At 38.1% G+C, this 25,461-nt stretch overlaps 2 protein-coding genes across 2 annotated transcripts in view; both read left to right on the forward strand.

The window, feature by feature from the left end:
• The first annotated feature begins 959 nt into the window (after positions 1–959).
• LOC141492101 (EGF-like and EMI domain-containing protein 1) lies at positions 960–22,284 on the forward strand. The gene is made up of 5 exons (XM_074192726.1): positions 960–1,083; positions 5,019–5,172; positions 11,588–11,722; positions 18,753–18,862; positions 22,088–22,284. The coding sequence occupies exons 1-5, from the start codon at positions 960–962 to the stop codon at positions 22,282–22,284; spliced, it is 720 nt and encodes a 239-aa protein (XP_074048827.1).
• Positions 22,281–25,461, forward strand: part of LOC141492102 (EGF-like and EMI domain-containing protein 1) — a 463,938-nt gene continuing 460,757 nt past the window's right edge. Inside the window, exon 1 of the mRNA XM_074192727.1 lies at positions 22,281–22,321. Within this exon, the coding sequence (XP_074048828.1) occupies positions 22,281–22,321 (41 nt within the window). The remainder of the gene's footprint in view (positions 22,322–25,461) is intronic.

The raw sequence follows: 25,461 nt of genomic DNA on the forward strand, positions 1-25,461 counted from the left end.
TACTTCTCTCTCACTCTCGCTCTCACTCTCACTCTATCTATCTATCTATCTATCTATCTATCTATCTATCTATCTATCTATCTGACTCATCCCATCCAATCCATAGCAAAATCTGGGTGGAAGTGAGATATTTGGCCTATCTTCCCATTCTTCTATTGGCTGATCTCATACATTATGGCAACATAACTCACCTCCCTTTGAACCATACCAGATCATTTATCCCAAGTAACCCTGGCTATCTACTTTGAAGATCTCTAGTTTAGACGGTATTTAGAATATCAGGGAGAGTTCTTCTATCCTTCTAACATTAGACTTATCTACTGTCTCTCTGGAACTATTTGAATTTTGCTAGGACCTCACTCATCTCTTCCAGGATGGGATGTTTCATCCTTTTTCCCCTTTAGGAGCTTGGTGGTAGATGAGGGGGTGGATCATCTTCCATTTTGCCTAAGGTCTTTATGTGAATTTCCATTATTAGAGGATCCTTCAGGGAGAAAGGGTCTTCCCCACTGGACCATTGCATTATTTTTCGGCAGAGGAGCTCACCTAGCCAGGGCTAAATGGGTTTGGGGTCCAGACAGTAGGTATTTAATGAATACTTGCTGAATGATTGCACTATTTTTACTTAGGTGTCTCATTAGTTTTTCTTGATGTTTGTCTTGAGTCCATGGGAGACAGGCACATTACTTAGAGCTTCCCACGCCATCATTTGGGCTTGGAAACCTGAGTTAACACAGTGTTGTCATTTTTTTCTCCAACTGTTTTCACATGGAATGGTGCTTTTGACATTTTGCTTTACCCGTAATACAACATTTTGTCTCATTTGTAATCTGGTAACGCCGGAGCTTGACATGCAGAGTTGCCAATTTTATTGTTTATCTTAGGAGGCTTAAATAAGCTCCTGAGGATAACTTGGGATCTTCTGGAGATTCTCCATTATGGGCTAGAGTGTGCTGCTAATGGGGTCTGAATCACAGATGCATTTGCGGACATGTGCTAACAGCTTAGCAGGGAGAGAGACGAGGCAGATACAGAGGCATGGACTAAAGCCCGCTGGAGATACAGCCATCATAGTAGAGTTTTGTGAGCCAGTGTGGATGGCTTAGTATTGGGTGCCTTGGCCATGGCATGGTGGTGTCATTGTATAAAGGGAACAATGCTGAATTTGGAGCTGGAGAGGACTTGATTGGAATCCTGCCTTTGGATACTGGCTAGCCTGGTGATTCTGGGAAAGGTCGCTTCACCTTTCTGAGGCTCTAAAATAGGGGGTTAGATTTGGTCACTTGTAAGGTCCTTTCTAACTTTCATGGTATGACCGTGAACTCTACTTCCGTGGACAAAGAGGTAGATGTGTGTGTGTGTGTGTGTGTGTGTGTGTGTAGGTAGGGAAGTAGAAGCATTGACAGCACCATTTTGATGGTGCCACCATCAGCTGACAACATCCCTACTACTCCTCCCTCTCCACCCATTGCCAGAAGTACCTTCAAGTCAAAGTGACAATTTGCCACTGACCTGGATTGCCTTCCTTCAAATGCTTGGGGATCCTTTGCTTATTGGAAAAAAAGGACTTAGAACACATGTCCTCATGGCAGTGGGTCAGTCATTAGATTTTGCTCTACAGTGAGCTACCCAGTGTGAATAATTAGAATAGAATCAAATAGAAAATAGTAGAACAGCTGGCATTCCTTATGGTACATTAAGATTTTCAAAGTGCCTTTTGATCATTAAATATCTCATTGTATTTTTTTAAAAATAATTTCTCATTTAATTTTAATTTTTGATGAACTGGCTTTTATTTTCTCTTCTCACTTCTTCTCCTCCAACTTTGAAAGAAATGAAAAAAATAAATGGATCTCATTTAACAATCAAGATGATACTATGATGTAGATAATCTATTCCTATTTTACAGAGGATGACATTGAGTCTCAGAGACCTTAAATGATTTGCTTATGATCATGGGAATAATGTATTGTAGATTGAGACATGGAAAGGACCATGGACCAAGGACCAATTGTGTCCAAAACCTTTACTTACATATGAGGAAGCTGAGACTTCCAGATGCAGTAAATTGTCCCTGGGTCTTAGTAGAGAGTGGATAAGAATTGAGGTGGAATTAGAATCTACATTGCTTGACTCCATCAGCTACAATGTCATGCAGCTGCTCTGAAAACTTTTGTTCTCAGGACAGCCCCACTCTTAAGAATTATTGAGGACTCCTCTCCAGAATAATCTCTATAAACATAGAGATGCTTCTGATCGTACATGTCCAACCTGTCTCAGATTACTGGCTGCCATGGGGAGGGAAGAGGGAAAGGAAAGAAGCAGAACAATGTGGAACTCAAAAGCTTACGAAAAGATGAATGCTGAAAACTAACTTTGAATATAATTTTAAAAAGTGAAATGAAATAACATTGAAAAAACTTACAGATGTTTTTGTGGACTATATTTATAGATAATTATAGTATTAGAAATAAAAAAGATCTTAATATTATTACCAAAATAAGTTTGACTCAAAGACGTGAAAAGGTCTTGGGACCCATAAGGGTCCCTTGACCAACTAACCAATTAATCAATAGACATTTATTGGAAACTACTAAGCGCCAGACAGTGATAAGCACTAGAAACACAACGAGATAAAAGGCAGTCCCAATCTTCAAGCTCTAAATTAATTAGGAGGCAAAATGGTCCTTATCCTACCTTCATATAACCCTTCATATAAATGAGACTATTATTAAATGATCCCTTGATGCCTTCTCTGGTTAAATGATCTCAATCCTCTTACTTTTTTATGTTCCATTTTCTCTTTTGATAAAAAGGGGTAGTGGACCAAAAGAGAAGTGATCTTTGATTTGCTATCATTTAGTTTTACTACATAGCTTCCCCTTCCCCACTTGTCCTGGGGTGCTGTTCTACCAACTTTAAAATGATTTTTACAGATAGATAAAAAAAGGACAGCTAAAAATCCCAAGTCCCTGGGAGATTTTTATGTCACAAGCATAATGAAGTGAATTTGTTCAAATGCGGGCTACAATGGCACCCCTTAGTCATTGTTTTCCAGTTCCTTTTCCTCACCACCATCATCAATATTTATATGTCACTTGAACATTTAGACAGGATTATCTTCCCAACAACCTTGGGAAGTAGATGCTATTTTTAATCTCCATTTTACACATAAGAAAACTGAGGCAGACAGAGGTTATTTAATTTGCCCAGGATCACACAACTAGTGTCTGAGATTGGATTTGAACTCCTGACTTTCTGACTCCATGGCTGGTTCTCTCTACACTGCGCCATTCAGCTGCTTGTGACTGAAAGTTGGCCTTCATCAACAACTATTGATGAAATGGCTCCTATAATGCAAAACTTGGGCTGGGGATCAGGGTCAGGGGGAATATACCAAGACTGATATGAACCATCCTCTGCCCTCACAGAAGTTTCATTTTTTTCCCAGGGGAGAAAGAAGATAATCTAGATTATTGCATTTGTGTATATTCATGTATTATAAATAAGTATACATATAATAAATACCCATATATAAAGTAGACACATGCATAGCCTTCTATACATGTATCTATAACTAATATTTATCTGGATTATATACATGCACATGCATGTGTCTATATCCATATATGTGCATGTGCACACACATACAAATACACAGGGACACATATATTTACACAGATGCTATAATATAATCTATTATATGTCATGTATGCATGTGATGCTACACAAAGATACTAAAGGCATCTCATCATTTAAGTGTGTCTATGTAGAGAAACCATAGGTGTGTGTCTGTTATTTATTAGCACACAGAGGATGGAAAAAGCCATCAAAAACCTTATATACACACAAATATTGACATATGTGAATATGTGTGTGTGAATGCATTTATATGCAATGGCATGGGCATGTATATGGATATTATATAGCTGTATAGATATGTCTCTATATCTGTATGTGTAGGCATGCATACATGCATCTATGCTTGTATGTATAAGTCTATTCATTCAGATGAGCACAAACACAATTACCAAAAGTCATCTCTCCCATTTGATCTGAGGCTGGTTCTCTGGCCTCTCCCATACTTCTTGCTCCATGTGAGCAACATGTGTGTGGGACCGGAAAGGAGGTGGGGAGGGGGCCTCCCAGGTGTTTGCAGCCGGGGGAAGGAGGGAGCCCCATGAGGCAGGTGCGGCTTGCTCCAGCTCCAGGCAGAGCCAGATGGCTGGACCACCTGGGGTGTTCTTGAACAGCAGGAGGTGGTTAAGTCATTTCCATCAGTTCACAAATGAACTGGACGGGCTCATTTTCTCTTGCGATTTGAGGCCAAATGAGGAGAGGTGCTCTGAGCTCAGGAAGAGAGTGGGTGGTATATTATTAGCCCATTACATCCCTGATCAATAGAAACCTCTCATTGCTTTTAAATAGTTGATGCATAATAACGGATAGATTTCCCAGGGAAAACAAAATATCATTTATAATTGTTATTTGAATATTTTATGTAAAAGCTAATCTTCTGAAGACATAGAGAAATCATCATAGATTATAACAGAGAAATAAAGATTTGCATTTATAAGAAATTAATGATAGGTCCTGAAATTGAAAAACCATTTAGTGCTGGGAGAAATAAATACAAATTGTAACATCTATCTGATGGAGCTTTGTTTAGATTGCTTCTGGTGATAAACCATCTATAATAATATAAATCAAGGGCTAGGATTTGCCATAAATTTGCAATGTTTAGCATAATTTTCCTTTGCATTTCGTTCTGAAGTGACACCAAGAAATATGAGATTAATAGTTCGTTATTAAGCGAAAATGACTTCCATGTCTGTAGTCATTTTTGGAAACTGTTACGTGTAATTCATTTAGGGAGCAGAAAAAATTAATTTGTAACTCTGGTAGTATTGAGCCCATAAAAGCGGGAAGTTAGTGGCTGATAATAATGAACTTTGGGAACAGTCAAAATGCCTTTTTGTCTCCATCCTTGTTCTATCTTGTTTCCGTTTGTCCTTCAGGTTCATTAGCACCTCCCAGAAGGTATCTGACTTCTGAAGATCATATTGACGGTTTATGGAACGGGAAAGTTAGGACCTGTCCTGTTTCCTTTGCAACTGCTGATAACACAATGTTATTCACACCTGGGGGAAAGAGGGCCTGGCGGCCACAGAGGCAATATGGTAGCTTTTATTAATTTTAATTAGTGTGTCCATTAGGATATGTCATATTAGATTCTACTTAAGAAATGACACATTGGCTACCTTCAAATATGTTACACCCTGCCAAATTGCCTATGATCTCACTGGGTTCTTTGTCCCAGAAATGACATTGTTTGTGAGGCCCCTGGGAGGGCATGCTGAAAGAACATTGGATTGGGAGTCCTAGAAAGGGACCTCAGAGACCATCTTGTTATACCCCTTCATTAGAAAAAAGATAAAGAAGCTAGGGACAAAGGAAGGTTGGCTATGTAGAATTATAAATTCAGACAGTTAGAAGGAAAGGATCTTCAGAAGTTCAAACTGAAATAGAAACACATCCCTGTGGGCTGCCCATTGACTTAGAAAACCACAAATTAACATTATCGATGTTTTATTGTATTTTTAGTTATTTTTTTTGTTAAACAATTCCCAATTATATTTTAATCTGACTTGGATCTGCATGGGGAGGTTTGTGGGCTACATGTGGCCAGTGGCTTTGAGTTGGACACATTTGACCTATTCATTTTTAACAGATGATGAAACTGAATGTTATGTTTTATTCCATAAATTCCATAAATTAACAATAGAAGAAACTGAATTCTAAGGAGGATAGTGAGTTTAGGACCAGAGGATTAAACTTTAGAAGAGGGAGGGACCTCAGAGGCCATCCAATCTGTCTTATTTTTACAGAGGGGGGAAACTGAGACAAGGAGACCTAAAGTGATTATTTGCTCATAATCAAGCCATTGGCAGAACTGTGATTTGAACCCAGATCCTCTGACTCTCAACCCATCAACTCAAGGTCTGAGTTTGAATCTCAGATGTGATACTTAGAGCATATGCTGTACTACCTAAGTCAGTCTGTTCCCTTTCTTTTGTCCTTTATTCTTAACTTTTAAAGTCAAGGGAAAAGGTTTGGCTAAGGTTCTTCCTTGGCCCATAGGTTGCTCCCAGCTTAAAATCTGGGACATTCTCAGCCCTGAATCCTATAATGACTTCTGATAGTATTGTGCATTCATACTGATTCACTATAGTTCAGTACTGGGTAGAGACAATTGGTACATATTCTTTGTATTTAGTGTTAAGAGCCCTGCCTTGGTTATCAGAGGACATGGGTTCGAATCCAGTACAGACACTGATTCCTCTGTAACCTGGGGGAAATCGCTTACCCTCTCCCTGAGTCCAGTTTCCTCCTCTATAAAATCATGCAATTATACTAGATGGTCTCTGAGGTCCCTTCTAGATTTATGATCCTATAAACTTGTTTCTGGGTCAAAGGCCCCACTGTGAGCAAAGAAGTGGGACTAGGCAGCTTTCCTACCGTCCTACATACATTAGAGATTTTCAGTGGCTTATTTCACATATAACAGGACTAGTAAGACTTTGGGAAGAGAGAAAAGACCCTCAAAAGGGAAATAATATCTATTCTGATTCAGACCTGAAGAAAGCTGGCCCATATTTTCTAAGACTGTTGGTTCAAAGCTAAATAAGGGGAAAAGCAGTGTGCTATCAAAACTACAGTTCTCACTGAGCCTTTCTTTATCTGCCTGAAATACTCACAAAGCACATGAGAGAGTATTTTTGTCTCTACCTAGTCTGTTGAACTTACAAATTAAAGGTAGTATCACATCAAAGAGGATTTTTGAAAGAGGATTTAACCTAAAATAAAAAACTGCCCCATCAAAAATAGCTTGTATGTCAACTCTTGCACCATAAGAGTAACCGATATTCTGAAAGAGCAAATTAAGATTGCTAGAGATGGCATGAGAATGATATTTGACTCTAGTGCCCAGAAAATTATACTTACCCCAATCGGAATTGGAAACTCACCATCTAGAAACATGAGGATCATGTGATTCCTTTGATGCCCACCATGTATGTGTTGGGCTAGCTATGGTCACCAGTGGAGAAGGTCACTGGAAAAGGCCAGTGTCTTTAGACAGTATTGGTGTGCTGTAATCCATGGAAGCAGAAAGAGGCAGAAACAATTGAACAATCATCATCAGTGCTACTCTTTAGTCCTCTAGTCCTCATTAGATTGCAAGGCTAAAAGAATTGTTTTGAGTTTTTCCAGAAATGGATTATTCCATTAAGAATACAACATAGATACTAAAAAGAAAGTGAATAATCCATTCTTCCAAACACGGTTTTCTCTCCTTCTGTCTCTTCTGATAACTTTATAGAAAGGCCTGCTTCTCTTCCAGACCCTCCAAAACAGTCGTCCTGAGATACATAATCTTGCCCACCTTACCTAGACTTAAAAATTTTCAGTAGTTTCCCATTGCTTCTAGGATAAATATAAACATCATATTAATGACCTTCACAAAACTAATAATATAACAAGAAGCAAATTAAAACCTCCCACCTTGCTAGTTAGTAAAGGTGGAGAAAGAGGGGGCAAAGTCAGTATAGGCAGGACTATTGAAAGATTTGTACAGTAATGCATTTATTTGGGGGGGTAGATCTGTGAAACCAGTACATTCATTTCAGAAAACCACTTGAATTTTATGCAAAGTGCCTAGAATGTCCATTCCTTTTGATCATTAGGCTTATGTCTAAAGGTCAAGGATAAGAAAATAGCATCAATAAACACCATAGAATTTATAGTACCACTTTACAGATAACAAATACTTGGAAATTTGAGAGATGGCTAAAGACATTATACGTGAACATGATAGAATATCACTGTACTAAAGGAAATGGGCAATGTGGTGACTATCAAGAAACCCGAAAAGAATTATATGAATTGATGCCCAGTGAAGTTAGCAGATACAATTAAACAATTTGTACAATGACTATAGCACCATAAACGAGAGTCAGAAAACTTTTATAAAATGACTATTGGAAAATTAAAGAACAAGTATGACTCAAAAGAAAGGATATGAGAAATCATCCTACTCCATTCATTGATAACAGAAGGTTCACAAAATGTTATACATTGCACATATTTTTTATATATTTTATGTATCGATCAGTATGATCAAAACAATGTAATTTTTAAACGAGACAGTTCTTTGGAAAGAGAGGAAGAAGGCAGGATATTGTGGGAAATTATGATAATATAAAAATAAGCTAAAAATATCTAATAAAACATTTTTTCAAATGACTTCCATGGTTCAGCTATCTTCATTAAAAATCTGCTACATTTAAAAATGTCTTTTAAAAACCCATTCAAAGTCATTTCTGCAGTTCTCATTCTGCAATCCTCTTTGGGTCCCATGGACAGGTTTGCATGTCCATATATACTTATGTGTATTTGTACATGTGTATGTTTGCGTTTCCAAATATATGTCCACAATACACACATAAGGCTTATATTTGGTCTTGGAGTTTAGAAGACTTGGGTTCAATTGCTGACTCAGATTAACTAAGTGACCCTGGTCGAGTCCCTTAATCCCTCTCTGGACCTCAGTTTCTTCACCTATAAAAGGAGTAGGTTGTGAACAATAACCTCCAAAGACCCTTTCAGATTTAAAACTCTGACCTGTTGATTCATGAAAACTTTGTTTTGAATACATGCATGTGAATATAATATGTACACATTTCTACGTGATGTGAAAATACAAATACATGTGTATATGCACATTCATTCATTCATTCATTTTGGTTTTGCTTCCTTTGTTATGTTCTTTATCCAAATTGTCCTGTCTCTCTGCTTCTCTTGTGGCATAATGTTATTCCATGCCATTCACTTACCAGAAATTATTCAGTCATTCCCTAATCAACTGGCACCCAATCTTTCCAGTTTCCCCCCACCCTTTCCCCAAAGAGTAGTGATAGAAATGTTTTGTCATATATGAAATCTTTCTTTCTGTCACTGATCTCCTTAGGGGAGTTTGTTCAATAATGGAATCACTGGGTCAAAAGGTCTGAACAATTTAATGACTTTTTCAAATATTTCCAATTTATTTTCCAGATCAGGGTATTAGTGTGCCAGCCTTCACTATTTCTGACTTTCAATCATAATATTATTAAAATAAGTTACATTTATACAGAATTTTAAGATTTCAAATCACTTTAGAACTATTCCCTCTCCTTCCCCCCTCCACTCCCCATCACAACAACCCTGTGTGCTAGGTGATAGTATTATCTCCATTTTACATATGATAAAACTGAGGCAAACAGAAGTTGAGTGACTTGCTGTAGATCACACAGCTAGCTAAGTGTATCAGGAAAGATTTGGACTTAAGTCTTCTCGCCTTCAGGTCCGGAACTTTATCCACTAGACCATATAGCTTTCCCTTATGATTTTGCCAATTTTATTGGTGAGAGGTGAAATTTCAGAGTTGTCTGAATTTATCTTTCTCTTATTATTATTTCACAACTGGTTTTGTTGTAGGATTCATCACGCCTCTGGCTATTGTGCTTGGTTGCTTCATACACATCTGATCTGCTCTCTTCTTCTATTTATATCCTTATTATATTTACTATTGCTGGTTTACAATATGGTTTGAAATATGATAGCACCAGTTTCTTTTGTTTTTCTTTTAAACAATCATTTCCTTTGAGATTCTAGACGTTTAGTTCTTTCATATACATGTTGTCTCTTTTTGGTTTATTTTGGAAAGCACTAAATTTTTAAATTAATTTAAAGTAGCATCATTCAGTTTTATATATATATATATGAATACATATATATACATACATGTAGATATGTATGTTATAAACAATGGAGACTTTTCAAGAATTTAAATCTTCCTCTATTTTTAGTGAGTACTTTATAAGTTGCAAATTCTACAAGTCTTGCTTGATAATACCATATCTGATGAATAATTATTTATTATGAAATTTCTCTTTCATAATAATTTTAGCTTTCTTTTTTTTACTACTTTTCAGAAATTTTGCATTGGGGTCAGATTGAACTAGGAGGAATTCTTCATGTGCAATATTATTTCTTTTTTTTTGTCAATTCACATGGGTCATCTCCTGTTCCTAGAATTCCTTCCCTCCTCATTTTTGCCTCTCAGCATCCTTATCTTTTTTCCAAAATTCAACTCTGATTCTACCTCTAGGAGGCAGCCTTTTCTAATTCCCAGTGGTTAGTCCTACATCCTTTATTAGTAATTCTAATTACTGGAGGGGAGGGATTATTTTGGGTTTTTTCCTCGTACCTGCAGTACTTAGCATCATCTCTCAAATATAGGTGCTGAGGAAATTGTTTTTAATTGAATTTTTACAATGATGTAGAGATAAAGAATGTGAATTATATTAAAAGAGTTCAGTTAAAATAAGAGATCAGTAATTCAAAGTGTTGGAAGATAAATTACATGGTGAGACTGTCAGTCACAAACAAAACAGGTGATATAAAAAGTTCCTGCAGCCACATTCTAAAGACTATCCTAATAATTATGAAGCATGGAAAAAAACTGATGAGCTCTCGGCCAGGGAATCTGTCTTTGATTCCTTACAAATTCTGCATTATGGCATTGATGTATTATTAAAGAGGATGGTGAACATACAGAAAAGAAAGCAGTGATGACAGCATCAGTAATACATCTCTAGGAAACAGGTTGTTCTGTACTAACCTTCTTTCTTTTCTTTCTGTTTTTGATGGAATTGCTAGATTGGTAGATCAGGGAAATATTATAGTTAGAATTTATTTTGATCTGAACAAAGAATTTGACAATAACTCTCCTTCTAATCCTTTAATCAAGATACAGACAAGTAGGGTAGGTGTTCACACTAGTTAGGTACGTATAGCACCGGCAAATGACTAGAGTCAAAGTATTAATGATTCACTATCAATTTGAGTAGGTATCTTTTAGGCAGTGTCCTAGGGATCTGAGCTTGGTCTTGTGATAATAGAGGCTTTGATAGCCATCTATTCAAATCTATCAATGGCACAAATTTGAAGAGATGGTTACTATCTTGGAGACAGTATAAGGTTTGAAAAAAATCTAGTTAGATCAGAGTACTTGACTAAATCTTCTGAATGTCAAACTTAAAAGGGATAAATCTAAGTTTTTTTAGGCTTTTGCAAGGCAAATCGGGTTAAGTGGCTTGCCCAAGGCCACACAGCTAGGTAATTATTAAGTGTCTGAGGCCGGATTTGAACTCAGGGACTCCTGACTCCAGGGCCGGTGCTCTATTTACTGTGCCACCTAGCCACCCCCAAATTTAATTTTTTAAAAGCCAGTCATTTAGGCTCAAAATAGAAAAGAGCTTAGATAGCAGTCCATATGAAAATAAAAGAACTAGGCATTTTAGTAGACTTCAAACTTAATATGAGTCAACACTATGATCTATCAGCATCCAGAAAAAATTATGTGTACAATCCTAAAACATAGGGGGGGAATGGAGTTGACTATTGAAACTTGTTTTTCTATTGGGAAATTACATTATATGTTTTATAATATTAATATTGGTTTCCCTTTTTGTTTTTTTCCAAGGCCCAATGTGTGTGAAGAAGAAGTGCTAGCTGTGATTAGCCGTCCCCAACCCTGTGTCCAGCCCTTCACTCGTATGGTAAAGCTATGGAAACAAGGCTGTACTGGACCAAGATGGTGCATGGGATTTGCACGAAGGTAATGGTTCATTCTCCCCCCCCCCCCAACCTCCATATCGAAAGTCTTTTTAAAAACAGAATAGAGACTAACTTTTGTATTAATTCAAATGTTTCTTATTAAAATATTTCTGGGAGTAATCCTAGACAAGAGCTTCTGTCAGCTTCAGTCCTGGGACTTGTCTGTGATGATCATGGATGAATATTTTGGTTATCTGCCCTGATATGACTTTAGGCCTCCCCTAGACTTAGACTTTTTAGGGGTTGATACTGCCATTTCTAACTTCTAGAAAGGCATATAGCTCAGATCTGAAGATGGGTGGAACAGAACCAGTCAGGAATTCCTTATCAGTGTACTAAGTTGATAGCCCACTTGAAAGCTCAGGAAATCAACAGTTTTCAATTAATTTTTGACCTACCCTTGATATTTTTACAACAGTATGAAGCCTGCAATGACCTGAACTTTATCAAAGCTTCTAGTTCTCGCTCAGTTGTGCACATAAGAAGAAATACAAGAAGTTCTCTGCTTTTGAAAAATGACATCCCACCCTTTTAAGGAGTAAAGACTTCAGAAAGACTTTTGTAAAAGGTTCACAATAGCTCTTACCAAACATTCAAGGACTTCTTTTATTTGTAGGAACAATTCCGAGATACAAAACTTCACAGAATTCTATATAAATGAATTAGATACATGCGGATTTGGGAGAGTTTAACTGAAGAAGAAAAATATTTGTCTAAATAAAACTTGTAACATTTCAAAGAAATTACATATATGGCATAATTAGATATATAATACATTACATACATACATACATAGATTTTTGACTTTTTAAAAATCATGGTCATCAACTGTGTTAATCCCATCTGGGCTTTCTACATTTTGCTTATTAGTTAAATTAGGGCAACCACTGCTTCTGGATGGGGCATTCCAAAAAGCTTCCCTTTGGTTTATTTCTGTCATTTTCCAAACCAAAATATCCCATCACAAACAACTTTTCCTCTATATGTGATTTGTCTTTCTTTTTTTTAGGACATGAACTACTTGAAGGCAAGGATGGATGACTCCCTTTTTTCATTTCTATCCCCAGACATAGCAGAATGGCTTAATTCATTCATCCAATCTTATATAGTAAAGTCAAGAATAACAGTATGCAGAGAGGGAATCAATCAGATATTTTAACTTGAAATAATTTGGCACTGCTATTCTTTATTATGCAGATTGCTCAAATTAATTGATACCTTTAGGGACGTATCTTTTGTTCATTATTCAGCTTTTAGATCAACTTGATCACTGGATCATAGGATTAGAGCTTAAAGAGACCTTGGAAATCATATTTCACACACACACACACACATGCACACATCTTTTTTAAATGCATGAGGAAGGTGAAACCCAGAAAGATTGGGTCAAAATTTAATCTAAAGTCACACAGACACTGTATTAGAGAGGGAAAATGTTTTGAATTTGAAATTCAACTCTACCATTTATCACCCATTGAACTCTTGGCTTGAACTTCTGGGCTTCTGTTTCCTTCTTTGTAAAATGAGGTCATTAGAGGATATGAATGTCAAGGTCCCCTGTGGCACTCAATCTATGACACTATGATTGAAAAGGAATTTGAACCCCAACTGATTCTACATTATTTGTTCTTTCTACTTGTTCCTACTTCCTCCTGTAAAGTGAAAAGTCAGGAAAAAGATCAATGTGGTAGTCCCCTGGACTTGCTTAGTGATCCTCTGCCACTCCTTTCTCCAGATTGCTATTAGGAATGATTTCATAGGCAAGTTTTGGAATTCTTTAGACCTTTTTGCCTGTTTACTAGGAATCTGAGGTCTGATTTTTCAGATATGAGAAAGTGTATTCAGATATGTCAGCTAGAGATTTGCATTCTCTTTTCTTCAGTCATTCAGTTAAGGATCTTTGAATATGCTGTGTATACTGCACTATCCTAAAAAATGAGTGAGATGAAAAGAAAACATAATGTGCAGATTATTTGTTTCCATGGGGGAAGGGAGGAAGGGAGCAGGGTAGAAAAATGTAGAACAAAGAAACTTACAAAAAGATGCATGTTGAAAGCTATATTTGTATGTGATTGGAAAAAATAAAAGAACACAAACAAATAAACAAACAAATGTAATATAATCCCTGACCTCTAGGTAAGGTCTATGATCTAACTGAAGCCATGCAACTCTTAATGAACTACAAAGAGGTGCTTGGTTTTTCTTTTTTTGTTTGTTTGTTTAGTTTTGAGATTTTTCACCAGATAAAGACTTGTTTCATTGTCCTGGGGACCTTGCCATGGAGGAAACTTACTGTATAAGCACAGATTAGTGATTGTTAAATGATATAATAGACTAAGATTTGGTGAGGCACAGAAAATTTAAGTGAGGGAAGACTATTGGAACTGAGTCCTTTCTGACTGATATGACTTTAGGCCTCTCCTAGACTGAGGCTATTTAGGGGTTGACACTGCCATTTCTAACTTCTAGAAAGACATATAACTCAAATCTGAAGATGGGTGGAACAGAACAAGGAAGGAATTCCTTATCAGTGTACTAAGTTGATAGCCCACTTGAAAACTCTATTTACTATAAAAGGCTGCCTATTACTACTCTATTATATATTGAGAAAGAGCTGTGGTCTCATCAGGGTAGGTATTTTCTTCAGTGCACAGATCACAAACCCATTCAGGTCTGTCCATCCCGTGTGATTGGTTTCTACTCTGTCCTAGAAGTGTGGCTCTGGGGGTCCACCCAAGGTTCTGGAGGCCTTCCTCCAGCACTTTAGACATCACTTGTAGAGAATACAGGCTGTCTGGTTCTTATGATCTCTTACTCTTGCTATGTGATTGACCCATCCCCCTACCCCACGGTCTCTCTGATGGTATACTTAATGCCAATTATTTGCATAAATGTCCTTGGCACTATGTCAGATCCTGCTTATGCTCATCACACCCCTATCTCTATCTCTCTGTGGGTGATCTGCAACCTAAATTTTTTAGAGAGTAAACTATTTTTTGATTTGTAGCAACTCAAAAATTAGTATATGGAATTATCACTCTTGTTCAGAGAAAATGTTGGTGGGGAGAGAAAGAGAAAAAGTCAAAGAAAAGAATGAGAAGAGAAGGAAAGGGAAGGGAAAGAGGAAGGAAAGGAAAGGAAAGGAAAGGAAAGGAAAGGAAAGGAAAGGAAAGGAAAGGAAAGGAAAGGAAAGGAAAGGAAAGGAAAGGAAAGGAAAGGAAAGGAAAGGAAAGGAAAGGAAAGGAAAGGAAAGGAAAGGAAAGGAAAGGAAAGGAAAGGAAAGGAAAGGAAAGGAAAGGAAAGGAAAGGAAAGGAAAGGAAAGGAAAGGAAAGGAAGGGAGGGGAGGGGAGGGAAAAGGGGAGGAGGAAAAGAGGGAAAACATGTGCAGAAGCTGTCGGTAGCTTGTGATGGAGGAAGGAGAACTTTACTTGTCTTTAACTGTCAGTTGGTAAGGTTAATAGGTTTTAAGATTCTAAGTAATTGAAAACATCATAAGCAAAGACAGTAATGACATGCATTTAGGAATTAGGGGAAAGATGCAGTCATGTAGTGGAAAGAACACAGGACCTGGATTTAGAAGACCTGAGTTCAAATACTGACTCTGCTTCTTAGTAGCCACGACCTAGACAAGTCTCTTAAAGATTCTGAACCTTACTTTCCTAATCTGTAAAAAAAGAGGGTTGACTAGATGTCACCTATGGCCTCTTTCAACTCTACAGATTAAATAAAAATTATAAGCCTAAATCACACTTCAAAAGAAGAGTTTAAAATGCTTCTCTACAGTCTGATCATTTATGGTTTCTTGTAGAACAGTAGTACTTCAAAACATTCATACAACATAACTTGTTCAGCCATTTCCAAACCGATGGGCATCCCCTCAATTTCCAATTATTTGCCACTATAAAAAGACCTGTTTTGAATATTTTGGAACATGTGAGACTTTTCCCATTTTTTATGATTTATTCTGGATATAAACCAAATATTGGTATTGCTGGATCAAAGGATATGATCAGTTTTATTGCTTTGGGAATAGTTCCATATTGCTCTCCAGAATAATTGGATCAGTAAACAACTCCACCAAAAAATACTTTAGTATCCTAATAACTCCCTAAACCTCTCCAATATTGATCAGGTTCCCTGTTTTTCATCTGATAGTTAATCTGATAGGTGTGCAGTGGTACCACATAATTCTCTAATTTCAATATCTTCAACTATCTTCAATCCTTCAATTTTCCTTAGAGAAATAAAATTCTTAAGAGTCACAAGTGTTATTCCCTTGTAGGATTGTATATAATTTAATGTTCTTGACTAACATTTTTTTGTGTGTTTTTCCCCCCTTTCCTTTTACTTTTCCATGCATCTCTTGAGTCTTGTATTGAAGATTGAATTCTCTCTTTAGTTTTGGTTTTTCATCAGGAAATTTTGGAAGTCTTATATTTCATTGAACATTTATTTTTTCCCCTGACAGAATATGCTGAATTTTGCAGGGTAGTAAATTCTTAGTTGTAATCCAAAATCCTTTACCTTCCAAAATATGCTACCAGGTCCAGCAGTCCTTCGATGTTGAAGTTGCTAAAGTTCTGTGCAAGTCTGATTATACCTTCTTTGTATTTAAATCATTTATTTATTTATTTATTTTGCTTCTTGCAATACTTTTTCCTTTATTTGAGAATTCTGGAATTTGGCCTTAATAGTCATTGGAGTTTTTATCTTGGGGTCTCTTTCTGGAGGAGTTCTGGGTATTCTTTCAAGGACTATTTTGTTTTCTTGAACTAGTAAATTAGGACAGTTTTCTCTGATAACTTCCTGAAATATATTTTCCAGGTTCCTTTTTTTTATCTAGGCTTTCTAGTAGACCAGTAATTCATAAATTATAAATTTTCCAAGTCATTTGTTTGTCCAAAAAAGTTATTTTACATTTTCTTCAAGTTTTTTCAGCCTATTAACTTTGATGAAATCTTGGTGTCTCATAGATTCATTGGTTTCCATTTATCCAATTCTAATTTTTAGGCTTTTATTTTCTTCAATTAGCTTTTACAGGTAATTAATTTTAGTTTTTTTTCTGAGTTGCATTCCCTTTCCATTTGGTTGATTTGACTTTTAGATGAGTTGCATTCCTTATCCAGTTGGTCAATTTTATTTTTTGAAGAGTTACATTCTTTTTCTAGTTGGTTATTTTTAAATGAGTTGCTATCTTTGGTCAAATTTTTATAATTTTCCTGCATGGCTATCATTTCTTTTCCCCATTTTTCTTCTTCCTCTCTTCTTTGATTTTTAAATTCTTTTTAAGATCTTCTATGAGTTTTTGAATTTGAGTCCAAGTCATAGACTCCTTTGAGGTAATTTTTTGCTGCTTTCTTCTTTTATCATTTCTATCTGCATAGTAGCTTTCTATGGTTAGTGCTCTTTCAGGTTTTTTTTTTTTTTTTTTAGTTCTTCTTGATTGTTTTACCTCTGTTCCTGAGATATAGGGAATATAGACCCATACTTTTTGTGATAGGACTGAGGTCTGATCCTTGGCTTGTCATTGGCCAAGATGTTGTCTATGCAGTCCAGGTCTTGTCTCTTTTATGTCCTCCTTTACGTCCAGGTTCTGCCTATTCAGTAGTTTGTTCCCAACCTGGTCCTGTCTTTTGCACAGAGTGTTCCCAGGGTTCAAACTTTCTTTGAGGTTGGACCCCTCCCTGCTGGTTTGCTATCTAGCTGCCAGGACCTGTGCTATTGTCAAACTGTCAGGACCTGGACTGCACTATGGCTAGAAGCCTCCTGTTAGCTTTCTTGTTCTCCCTCCTTGCTGGGTTTTATTTCCCCTTTCCCCACAAAGAGACAGACCTTCACTGAAGATCCTCCACTGTTTCCGTCTTGTCTTTTGTCTTTTTTTTTTTGGTGGAATCGATAGTTTTTTTTTATTTTTTAGGTTTTTGTAAGGCAATGGGTGTTAAGTGACTTGCCCAAGGCCACACAGCTAGGCAATTATTAAGTGTCTGAGGTTGGATTTGAACTCAGGTACTCCTGACTCCAGGGCCGGTGCTCTATCCATTGCACCACCTAGCCGCCCTTAGAATTTATAGTTTTAATGTCTCTGTAGAGGCTTCGTTTAGGGTTAAGTTTGGGGAGCAGGCTAGCTTCATGCTGCCACCTTGGCTCTGTCCTGGAAGTCCCAATAGAGTAGGTTCTTAATATATTTTTTTGCAGTGAACTTAATCATCCTTTACCCTTCAAGTCTTTATCATTTGACCTTGTACTTATCATTTCGGAGGTCACATTTTATTCATTTAGCATTTGTTCAATAAACGGTTGTTAAATGGGTGATTGTACTCAACCCTGCCCCCCCCCCATCCCTAGAATATTTTCCTTCTTCACCTTCAAGTCTTAGCATCTTGGCTTTCTTCAAGGCTTATCCCCAATCCTATCTGGAGGCCTGTCCTTGTGTGTACAGGGAATCAATCCCTTCCTCTCTCAGATTGCCTTTTGTCAACTGTCTGTCTATATCTCCAGTTATTTGCACGTTGTCTTCCCCCAGGAGAATGGGAGCTCTTTGCGGGCAGTCATTTTGTTTGTTTAGAACAGTTTCTGGAACATAGTGTTCAATAAATGTTTCTTGACTGATTGACTTCAGAGCATAGTTTGATCCTCTTAAAGGGGATACAAGGGTTAGATAATACCCTTGAGGAGATAATAGCTTAGTGGGAGAGAAGACACAAACAGAAATCCCTACAATTCCCAGTCACACAAGAGAAGCAAACTGTTAAGTCAGGTTTACAGGGAAGGTCATTTCCCTTTGGTAGAGGGAAAAATTAAAATCAAGGAGCCCACTTTAGGACCTGGGTGATCCTAATGATTTGTAGGTCAACAAAAAGAGAAGTCAACCCACATTATTTTGGCAAAACAACGGTTAGATCTTTATTTCATTTTTATATATGATGAAGAACTGTAGGGGGTGGGGCAGAGCAGTAAGCCTCCAACCTTGTGGCTTTAACATGGCCACTATATAGGAAGTTTCCCTAATCCTTTTTGCTCCGTTTTCCAGGACCGGCTACCACACTGTCTACAGACAGGTATATACCAGGCAGCATCAGACAGTCTACAGGTGCTGTCCTGGCTGGAGCCGACTTGAAGATGAGCCTGGCTGTCTGCATGGTAAGTTGCTCAATCAATAAATATGGCTTAATCAGGGACTGTGCTAAACTCAGAGAATTTAAAAAAAGAGACAAAAAAAAACCAGATCCTGCCCTTGAGAAGTTCATAGTCTACTGGGGAGATGACAAACAATTATTTACAAACAAGCTACAAGCAGGATAAAATAGGAAATAGAGAGAAGCCACTAGAATCAAGATGTGTTGGAAAAGGCTTCCTGAGGAAGCTGAAATCTTATTTGAGACTTGAAGAAAGCCAGCCAATAGGTAGAGGTGAGGAAAGAGCATATTCCAGGCATGGGGGCACCTGGAAATATTTCCAGAGGGGGAAAATGGAGTATCGTGCTTGAGGAAAAAAGATAATGGGGTGGGCAGTGGATAGAGAACTGGCCTTGGAGTCAGGAGAATCTGAGTTCAAATCTAGCCTCAGACACTTAATAATTACCTAGCTGTGTGACTTTGGGCAAGTCACTTTACCCCATTGCCTTGCCAAAACAAAAAAATAATGGATTTGGGAGTGAGGTTGAGGTCTAAGGCACAAGAAATCTGGAAGAGGGTTTGGAAGAAGCTACATTATGAAAGGCTTTCAATGGCAAGCAGGACTTTGATGGGATAGTGATAGGAAATCACTGCAATTTGTACAGTAAGGGTGATGTGGTCAGAACTAAGCTTTAGGAAAACTCACTGGTGGTTGAATGAAGGATGAATTATAGCATGGAAAGGCTTGAGGCAGATAGCTCCACCAACAGGCCACTCCAATAATCCAAGCATTATGTGATGAGGACCTTTCCGTATTTGAGGAGAATAGATGTATTTGAGATACAGGAGTGAGACGTAAGGAGGGGTTGGGCATGACACCCTAGTGTTGAGAGACTGAGAGGATAGTTTTGTCCTTGAAGTCCCCAAGGAAATTAGTAGGAAACTTGGGTTTGGGGGAGAGAGAAGAAGTTCATTTTTAAGATGTCTACTGAATATGTCTGAAGGGCAATTGGGGGCGAGCAGAGACATTTGGACAGGAGAGGTAGATCCGAGAGTCATCAACATAGATACAGTAATTAAATCTATGGGAGTGGGTGATATCACCAAGTGAAGTAATCCAAAAGGGAGAATAGAAGAGGTCCCAAAAATCTAGAGGGAAGAGAGTATCAAGGAGGAGAGTGTGATCACTACATCAGAACTTACAGAAAGAGAATTGGAAAAAAAGATCATTGGATTTACCAACTAAGAATTGATAGGGGTGGCTAGGTGGTGCAGTGGATAGAGCACCGGTCCTGGAGTCAGGAGGACCTGAATTCAAATGCGACTTCAGACATTTAATAATTATAGCTGTGTGGTCTTGGGCAAGCCACTTAACCCCCATTGCCTTGCAAAAACCTAAAAAAAAAAAGGATTGATTAATAACATTGGAGAGAACTGTTTGGGCAGAATGATAAGATCAGGAGACAGACTACAAGGGGTGAAGGAGAGAGTAAGAAGAGAGATAGTGGAGATATTGTGTGATAGTTATTGGAGATGGAAGGATCAAGTGAGAGGTTCTTTTGAAGGCAGGGAGGCATGAGCATGTTTATAGAAAGTAGAGAAGGAGCCAATAGATGGGCAGAAATTGAGGATAAGTGAAAGATTCAGCATGACAGAGGGGGGACAATCTGTATATATTCTAAAACCCCGCTTCCATCCATACCAGCATCAGCAAGAACAAGCAGAAGGGTCCAATTTGGTTGTCCGTATCCCTGCCAAGTTTTAGATACCTTTAGAATTCCCATAGACAGAGAGCAGCTCTCTGGAGAGAAAATGCACACAGAATGGACAAAGAAACAGCCAAGATCATTTTTATTAAAAGCATTTAATGCTGGGTAGGATGCTGGGAAAGCATTATTCTCCATCTCTGTATTTAAAGGGCAGTTTCTTTGAAGCCAGACAGGACACACCTCTACTTCCATCGCCTTTTTCCTTTTTGCTGGTTTCCCCTATGGTCAGGTTTGTCATCTAGAATCCAGTTCAATGGGGAAACCACTGTAAGAAAACTAAATAGGTTTCTCAGCTTCTGCATGGCTTTGTTAATTGAGGAAGCAGGAGGGTCATTTGCTTCTTAAGGGGCTTATGTGGTACTCTGGGAAAAAATCATAGGAATCCTCTTGTTCTGGGATTTTGGAACCTTTGAATATTTTCAACAACCCTCAAAGAGCAGAGCTAGCCCAGTTATTTCTTTCACTCAAACTGAGAAAAATGGCCTGTGCTGAGCTCCCCTTTTACCTGTGTTCTGTGTTGAGGGTCACAGCAGAGCTGCTAAAAAAGCTTCGGTGTGTCACAATCAATGCAGCTGGGCAACATAGCGATTTATCTCTCCTGCCATCCTTTGCCTTGGGGACTTCACTGGTGTCCTGCTGCACTGCCCAATGGGTTTTCTGCTCTTGAAATGTCTTAGTGAAGTTGCTCTTGACTGTCCATGCTAAACAGGAGCAGCACAGAGCTCTCTGTAAAGGGTCCTGTCATGGCCTATTGGCATGCTGTGCCATGGTGGTGGGTTGGTTCCTTTAAACTCTGGTGGAGGGGGGGAGTTGTGAAATGTAATCCTCAAATTCATGTATTTTGCAAAACTGAGAGATATGTCAGTATTGACTGTTAATAGAGATGGTGGCAATGGAAGCATACATAAGAGAGAGAGAGAGAGGTCTACCATGATGAACACCATGATGTGTCTAATTAGGAGGGTCCCCACAAAGGAATATTATCAAATGATTTAATTTTGAATTATATTGGTAAAGCCTCTATCCATAAGATGCTTCTTTCCAGGAAACATTTTGCCAGTCACTTTGTTACAAAGTGGGCTTTCAACATCTCCCCTCAAGGAGTTCACATTTCTGTATGATGGAGACAGGCATATTTCATAGATGGATGGATGGATAGATAGATAGATAGATAGATAGATAGATAGATAGATAGATAGATAGACATTGTAAATAAAAGGGGAAAGGGAAGTGTTAACAATTAAGGAAACAAGAAAAGATAGGTGTAGATATGTTGGAGGTGGCCCTTGTAAGACACTTTGGAAGGGGCTAAGAATTTCAAGAGGTAGAGATGGAAAGGAAATTCATTCCAGGCAAGGGAAAACAGCCTGTGGAACATCCCAAGAGATGGGAGATGGAATGCTTATATGGGAAACAAATGCACAGGAGAATATTGAGGATTATCTGTTTTCTTTTTCATTGTCTCTCCCCTGACCCCTTAGCCCTCTGCTCAGCAGGTCCTTGCTTCAACGGAGGCCAATGTCCAGATGGGGAAGCCCAGATGTGCCAGTGTTCTGTGGGGTTTCAAGGACCTCGATGCCAATATGGTGAGTGGACAATACCGACATTGTTTATGCTCAAGACGTGGCTTGTGTTGGCTATACAGAAAATGACAGATTTTGTTGATTCAGACAGATGACGAGGGTCATCTCTCTGGGAAGCATGGAACACTTGATGTTAGTCAGTCAAACAAAAACCCAGTGTGAGTAATGTAATCAGTGGTGCAGAATGTACTTTTCAGTGAGGCTTTAATTATTCACCATCACAGTTCAGAGAACCCCAGTAAATATACCATACTTTGTTTTCTAAGGGAAATCCCATTTTAGTAGTCAAAAAACCTCATTCTGAGTTCGACTCCAATGTCTGGTTGAGATTACTGGCCTCTCCCTGTCTCTCTGATCCAAGAAGAAGCAAAATAAAAAAAAAAAACCCACATAATTCTTTTATGATGTGTTATTCACTTCCTCAAACTCACTCTCCTTCCAGGACGCCCCTGATGAAACTTTCATTTTTCACACCTCCAGGAAACTAGTTCTCTTTCTTTTCAAGGACAAAACTTGACTGGTTGGCAGTTTCTGGGCACGTGCATTTAAGACATTGCTGACATGAGAAAGTTCCTGGGCTCATTTTGTAAGGCAGAATGAGTTTTCTCCCTTCCTTGGGCTTGCTGAGAGATGGGTGTGCTTGGGGAAAGGATGTGTTGTGACTTGATCACCTCATGCTACATCTCCAGGGAACTTGAGTGTTTTGACGCAATATTTTTGAAGAAGAAAAACTAAGTTAGAAAGAGAGAGACAGACTGTGGAAGCGACGTGATGTATTTCTTGGAATTTTCTCTTTGCCCTGCTCATTCATCATTCACTGCATGCTCCTGTCTATCCCATCTCACCTCCAAATCACTTCAATGCCCCTTTCCTTCTTGACCCATGAACCTTCCTGTTGCCCATGAACTTGCCTGCTGACCCATGAACTTCCTTGCTGCCTATGAACTTTCCAGTTGCCCATGAACCTTCCTTCTTGGCCCATGAACTTCCTTGCTGCCTATGAACTTTCCAGTTGCCCATGAACCTTCCTTCTTGGCCCATGAACTTCCTTGCTGCCTATGGACTTTCCAGTTGCCCATAAACCTTCCTTCTTGGCCCATGACCCTGCCTGCCAGTCCATGAACCGCCCAACTGCCCAGGAACCTCCCTGTTGGCCCATGAACTTCCTTGCTGCCCATGAATTTCCCTGTTGCCTATGAACCTCTCTGCCCTGTCCTTCCTCTTCTATAAATGGCAGAATTGAGCAAATCTGAAGGCTGACAAGAGTTCCTCACTCAAGTTCATTGATGTCCTCAGCTCTTGGCAGATGCTTAATTCTTATCTTTTCATGTATTACCTTGGAGCTGCTGTTTCTTTTCATTAAGTTTGGCATAGCAAGCTTAGCCAATAAATTATTGGGGTAAGGGGTGGGGAGAGAATGCAAAATAATATGTGATGTGTGCTTCATAAATGTTGAAGTACCCTAGAAACATGAACAGACCTAGTAGTACCATCCAAATACTTTTTATTTAAAATAAAAAGTATTTATCTACTTTTGCCGTAAGAGTCTAAAGAACATTAAATATAAAAGATTACTAGCAGAACACTGACTTATCCAAGGACCATTTTTATTGGAACTTGTTATTCAATGGTTTTCAGGCAAGTCAACTCTTCATGCCTCCATTTGGATTTGGGGTGGGGGTGATATTAGAGTGATTTGTCATTTTGTTCTCCAGCTTCTGTTACAGATGAGGAAACTTAGGCAAATAGAGTTAAGTGATTTGCCCAAGGTCACACAGCTAGTAAGTGTCTGAAGACAAATATGAACCCAGGAAGAGGAGTCTTCCTGACTCCAACCCCATATTCTACTCACTGCATCACCTAGATCCCACATAAAATAAATATATACATACACAGTATATATTTCCTTTTTCTCTTTCTATGATATCAGATATCTGTATCATGTAGGTACTGTCATTCCTACCCATCCACACACATACACAAAGATTGGAAACCATGTGTGATTTAATATATCAGTCCTAAGAAATTGTCTGAGTCACAGTGAGGTGAAATGCCTTGCCCGAGATCACAGAGCCAAGAAGTGTTGGAAATATGCTATATAAATCTTGGTTTTCCTGACTGTGACTTGACTGAGTTCACCAGGTTTTCTTTTTCTGGTATTCATTAAATAATTAAAGCATCCCAGTAATCAGGTTAGCACCCCATCCCCCCTTTTTAAAATCTATTTCATTTAAACTTTGGGTAGTTAGATGACCCAATATATAAAGTATCAGACCTTGAGTCAAGAAGACTCATACTCTGTTCTCAAAGACCCTGGGCAAGTTACTTGACCCTGTTTGCCCTCAATTTCCTCATCTGTAAAATGAACTAGAGAAGGAAATGACAAACTACTTTATTACCATTGCCAAGAAAACCCTAAATGGGGTTCCAAAGAGTTGGAGGTGACTGCAAAATGAGCTGAACAATAACATTTCACATCATTACATTGTAAAAATGAAATAGTTGAATCCAAGTTAAAGTGTGTTCCATTCTCTACCTCTAGCTCTTTCCCAAACCTTTTGAATCCCAAAGAACTTTCTAAGAGCTAAGGCCAAAGAGTTGCAACAAAATACCTTTTCAAAAATTTGCTTTATTTTCAGCATTGTTAAATTGTTGTTCAATTGTGTTTTCATGGAGAGTTTGACTTTTGGTTGTTTTTACTTTTCTCTCCTTCTTTCCACCTGGAGAGTATTTGTTGACTTAAAAGAAAATTGGTGGGCGAAAGGGAATGCTCAAAATGAAGCATCCTTCAGTAAGATGAACCAGAGTTTAGTAACATGAGAGCCCATGAAAGAATTCTGAGGACATATCAGTGAACCAGCTATCGGAAATCAAGATGGCAAATATTGGAGAAAAATGCAGGAAGAAGATAGAGTAAGAGTGAAAGCTTATAATGACAAGAACTAGAGGAAACTTGGACCCTTAGGACTCTGAGAACAAATTTGGCTTTGCAAAAGTACACTGAATATTTAGTAGGTTAATTGTAAAAATCAGCTAATTGTATGTTAACTGTTAAATCCTCTGAGAATAAGAAATGCTTATTCCAGTAGGATCTTTGGGTTATGCTTTGAATTTTAATGCAAAAAAAAATCTTCATTGACTTTGAGAAGGATATCTCTATCAGAGTATTAGAAGCATATTTTTAAGTGGCTTGTACATTTGAAATAAATATTTTTTTTCCAATGAACTGTATTGGGAAAGATCATGTATCATGTGATCAAGCCATAACTCCT

Source organism: Macrotis lagotis, chromosome 6 (assembly GCF_037893015.1).
Source record: "Macrotis lagotis isolate mMagLag1 chromosome 6, bilby.v1.9.chrom.fasta, whole genome shotgun sequence".
Lineage (NCBI taxonomy): Eukaryota > Metazoa > Chordata > Mammalia > Peramelemorphia > Peramelidae > Macrotis > Macrotis lagotis.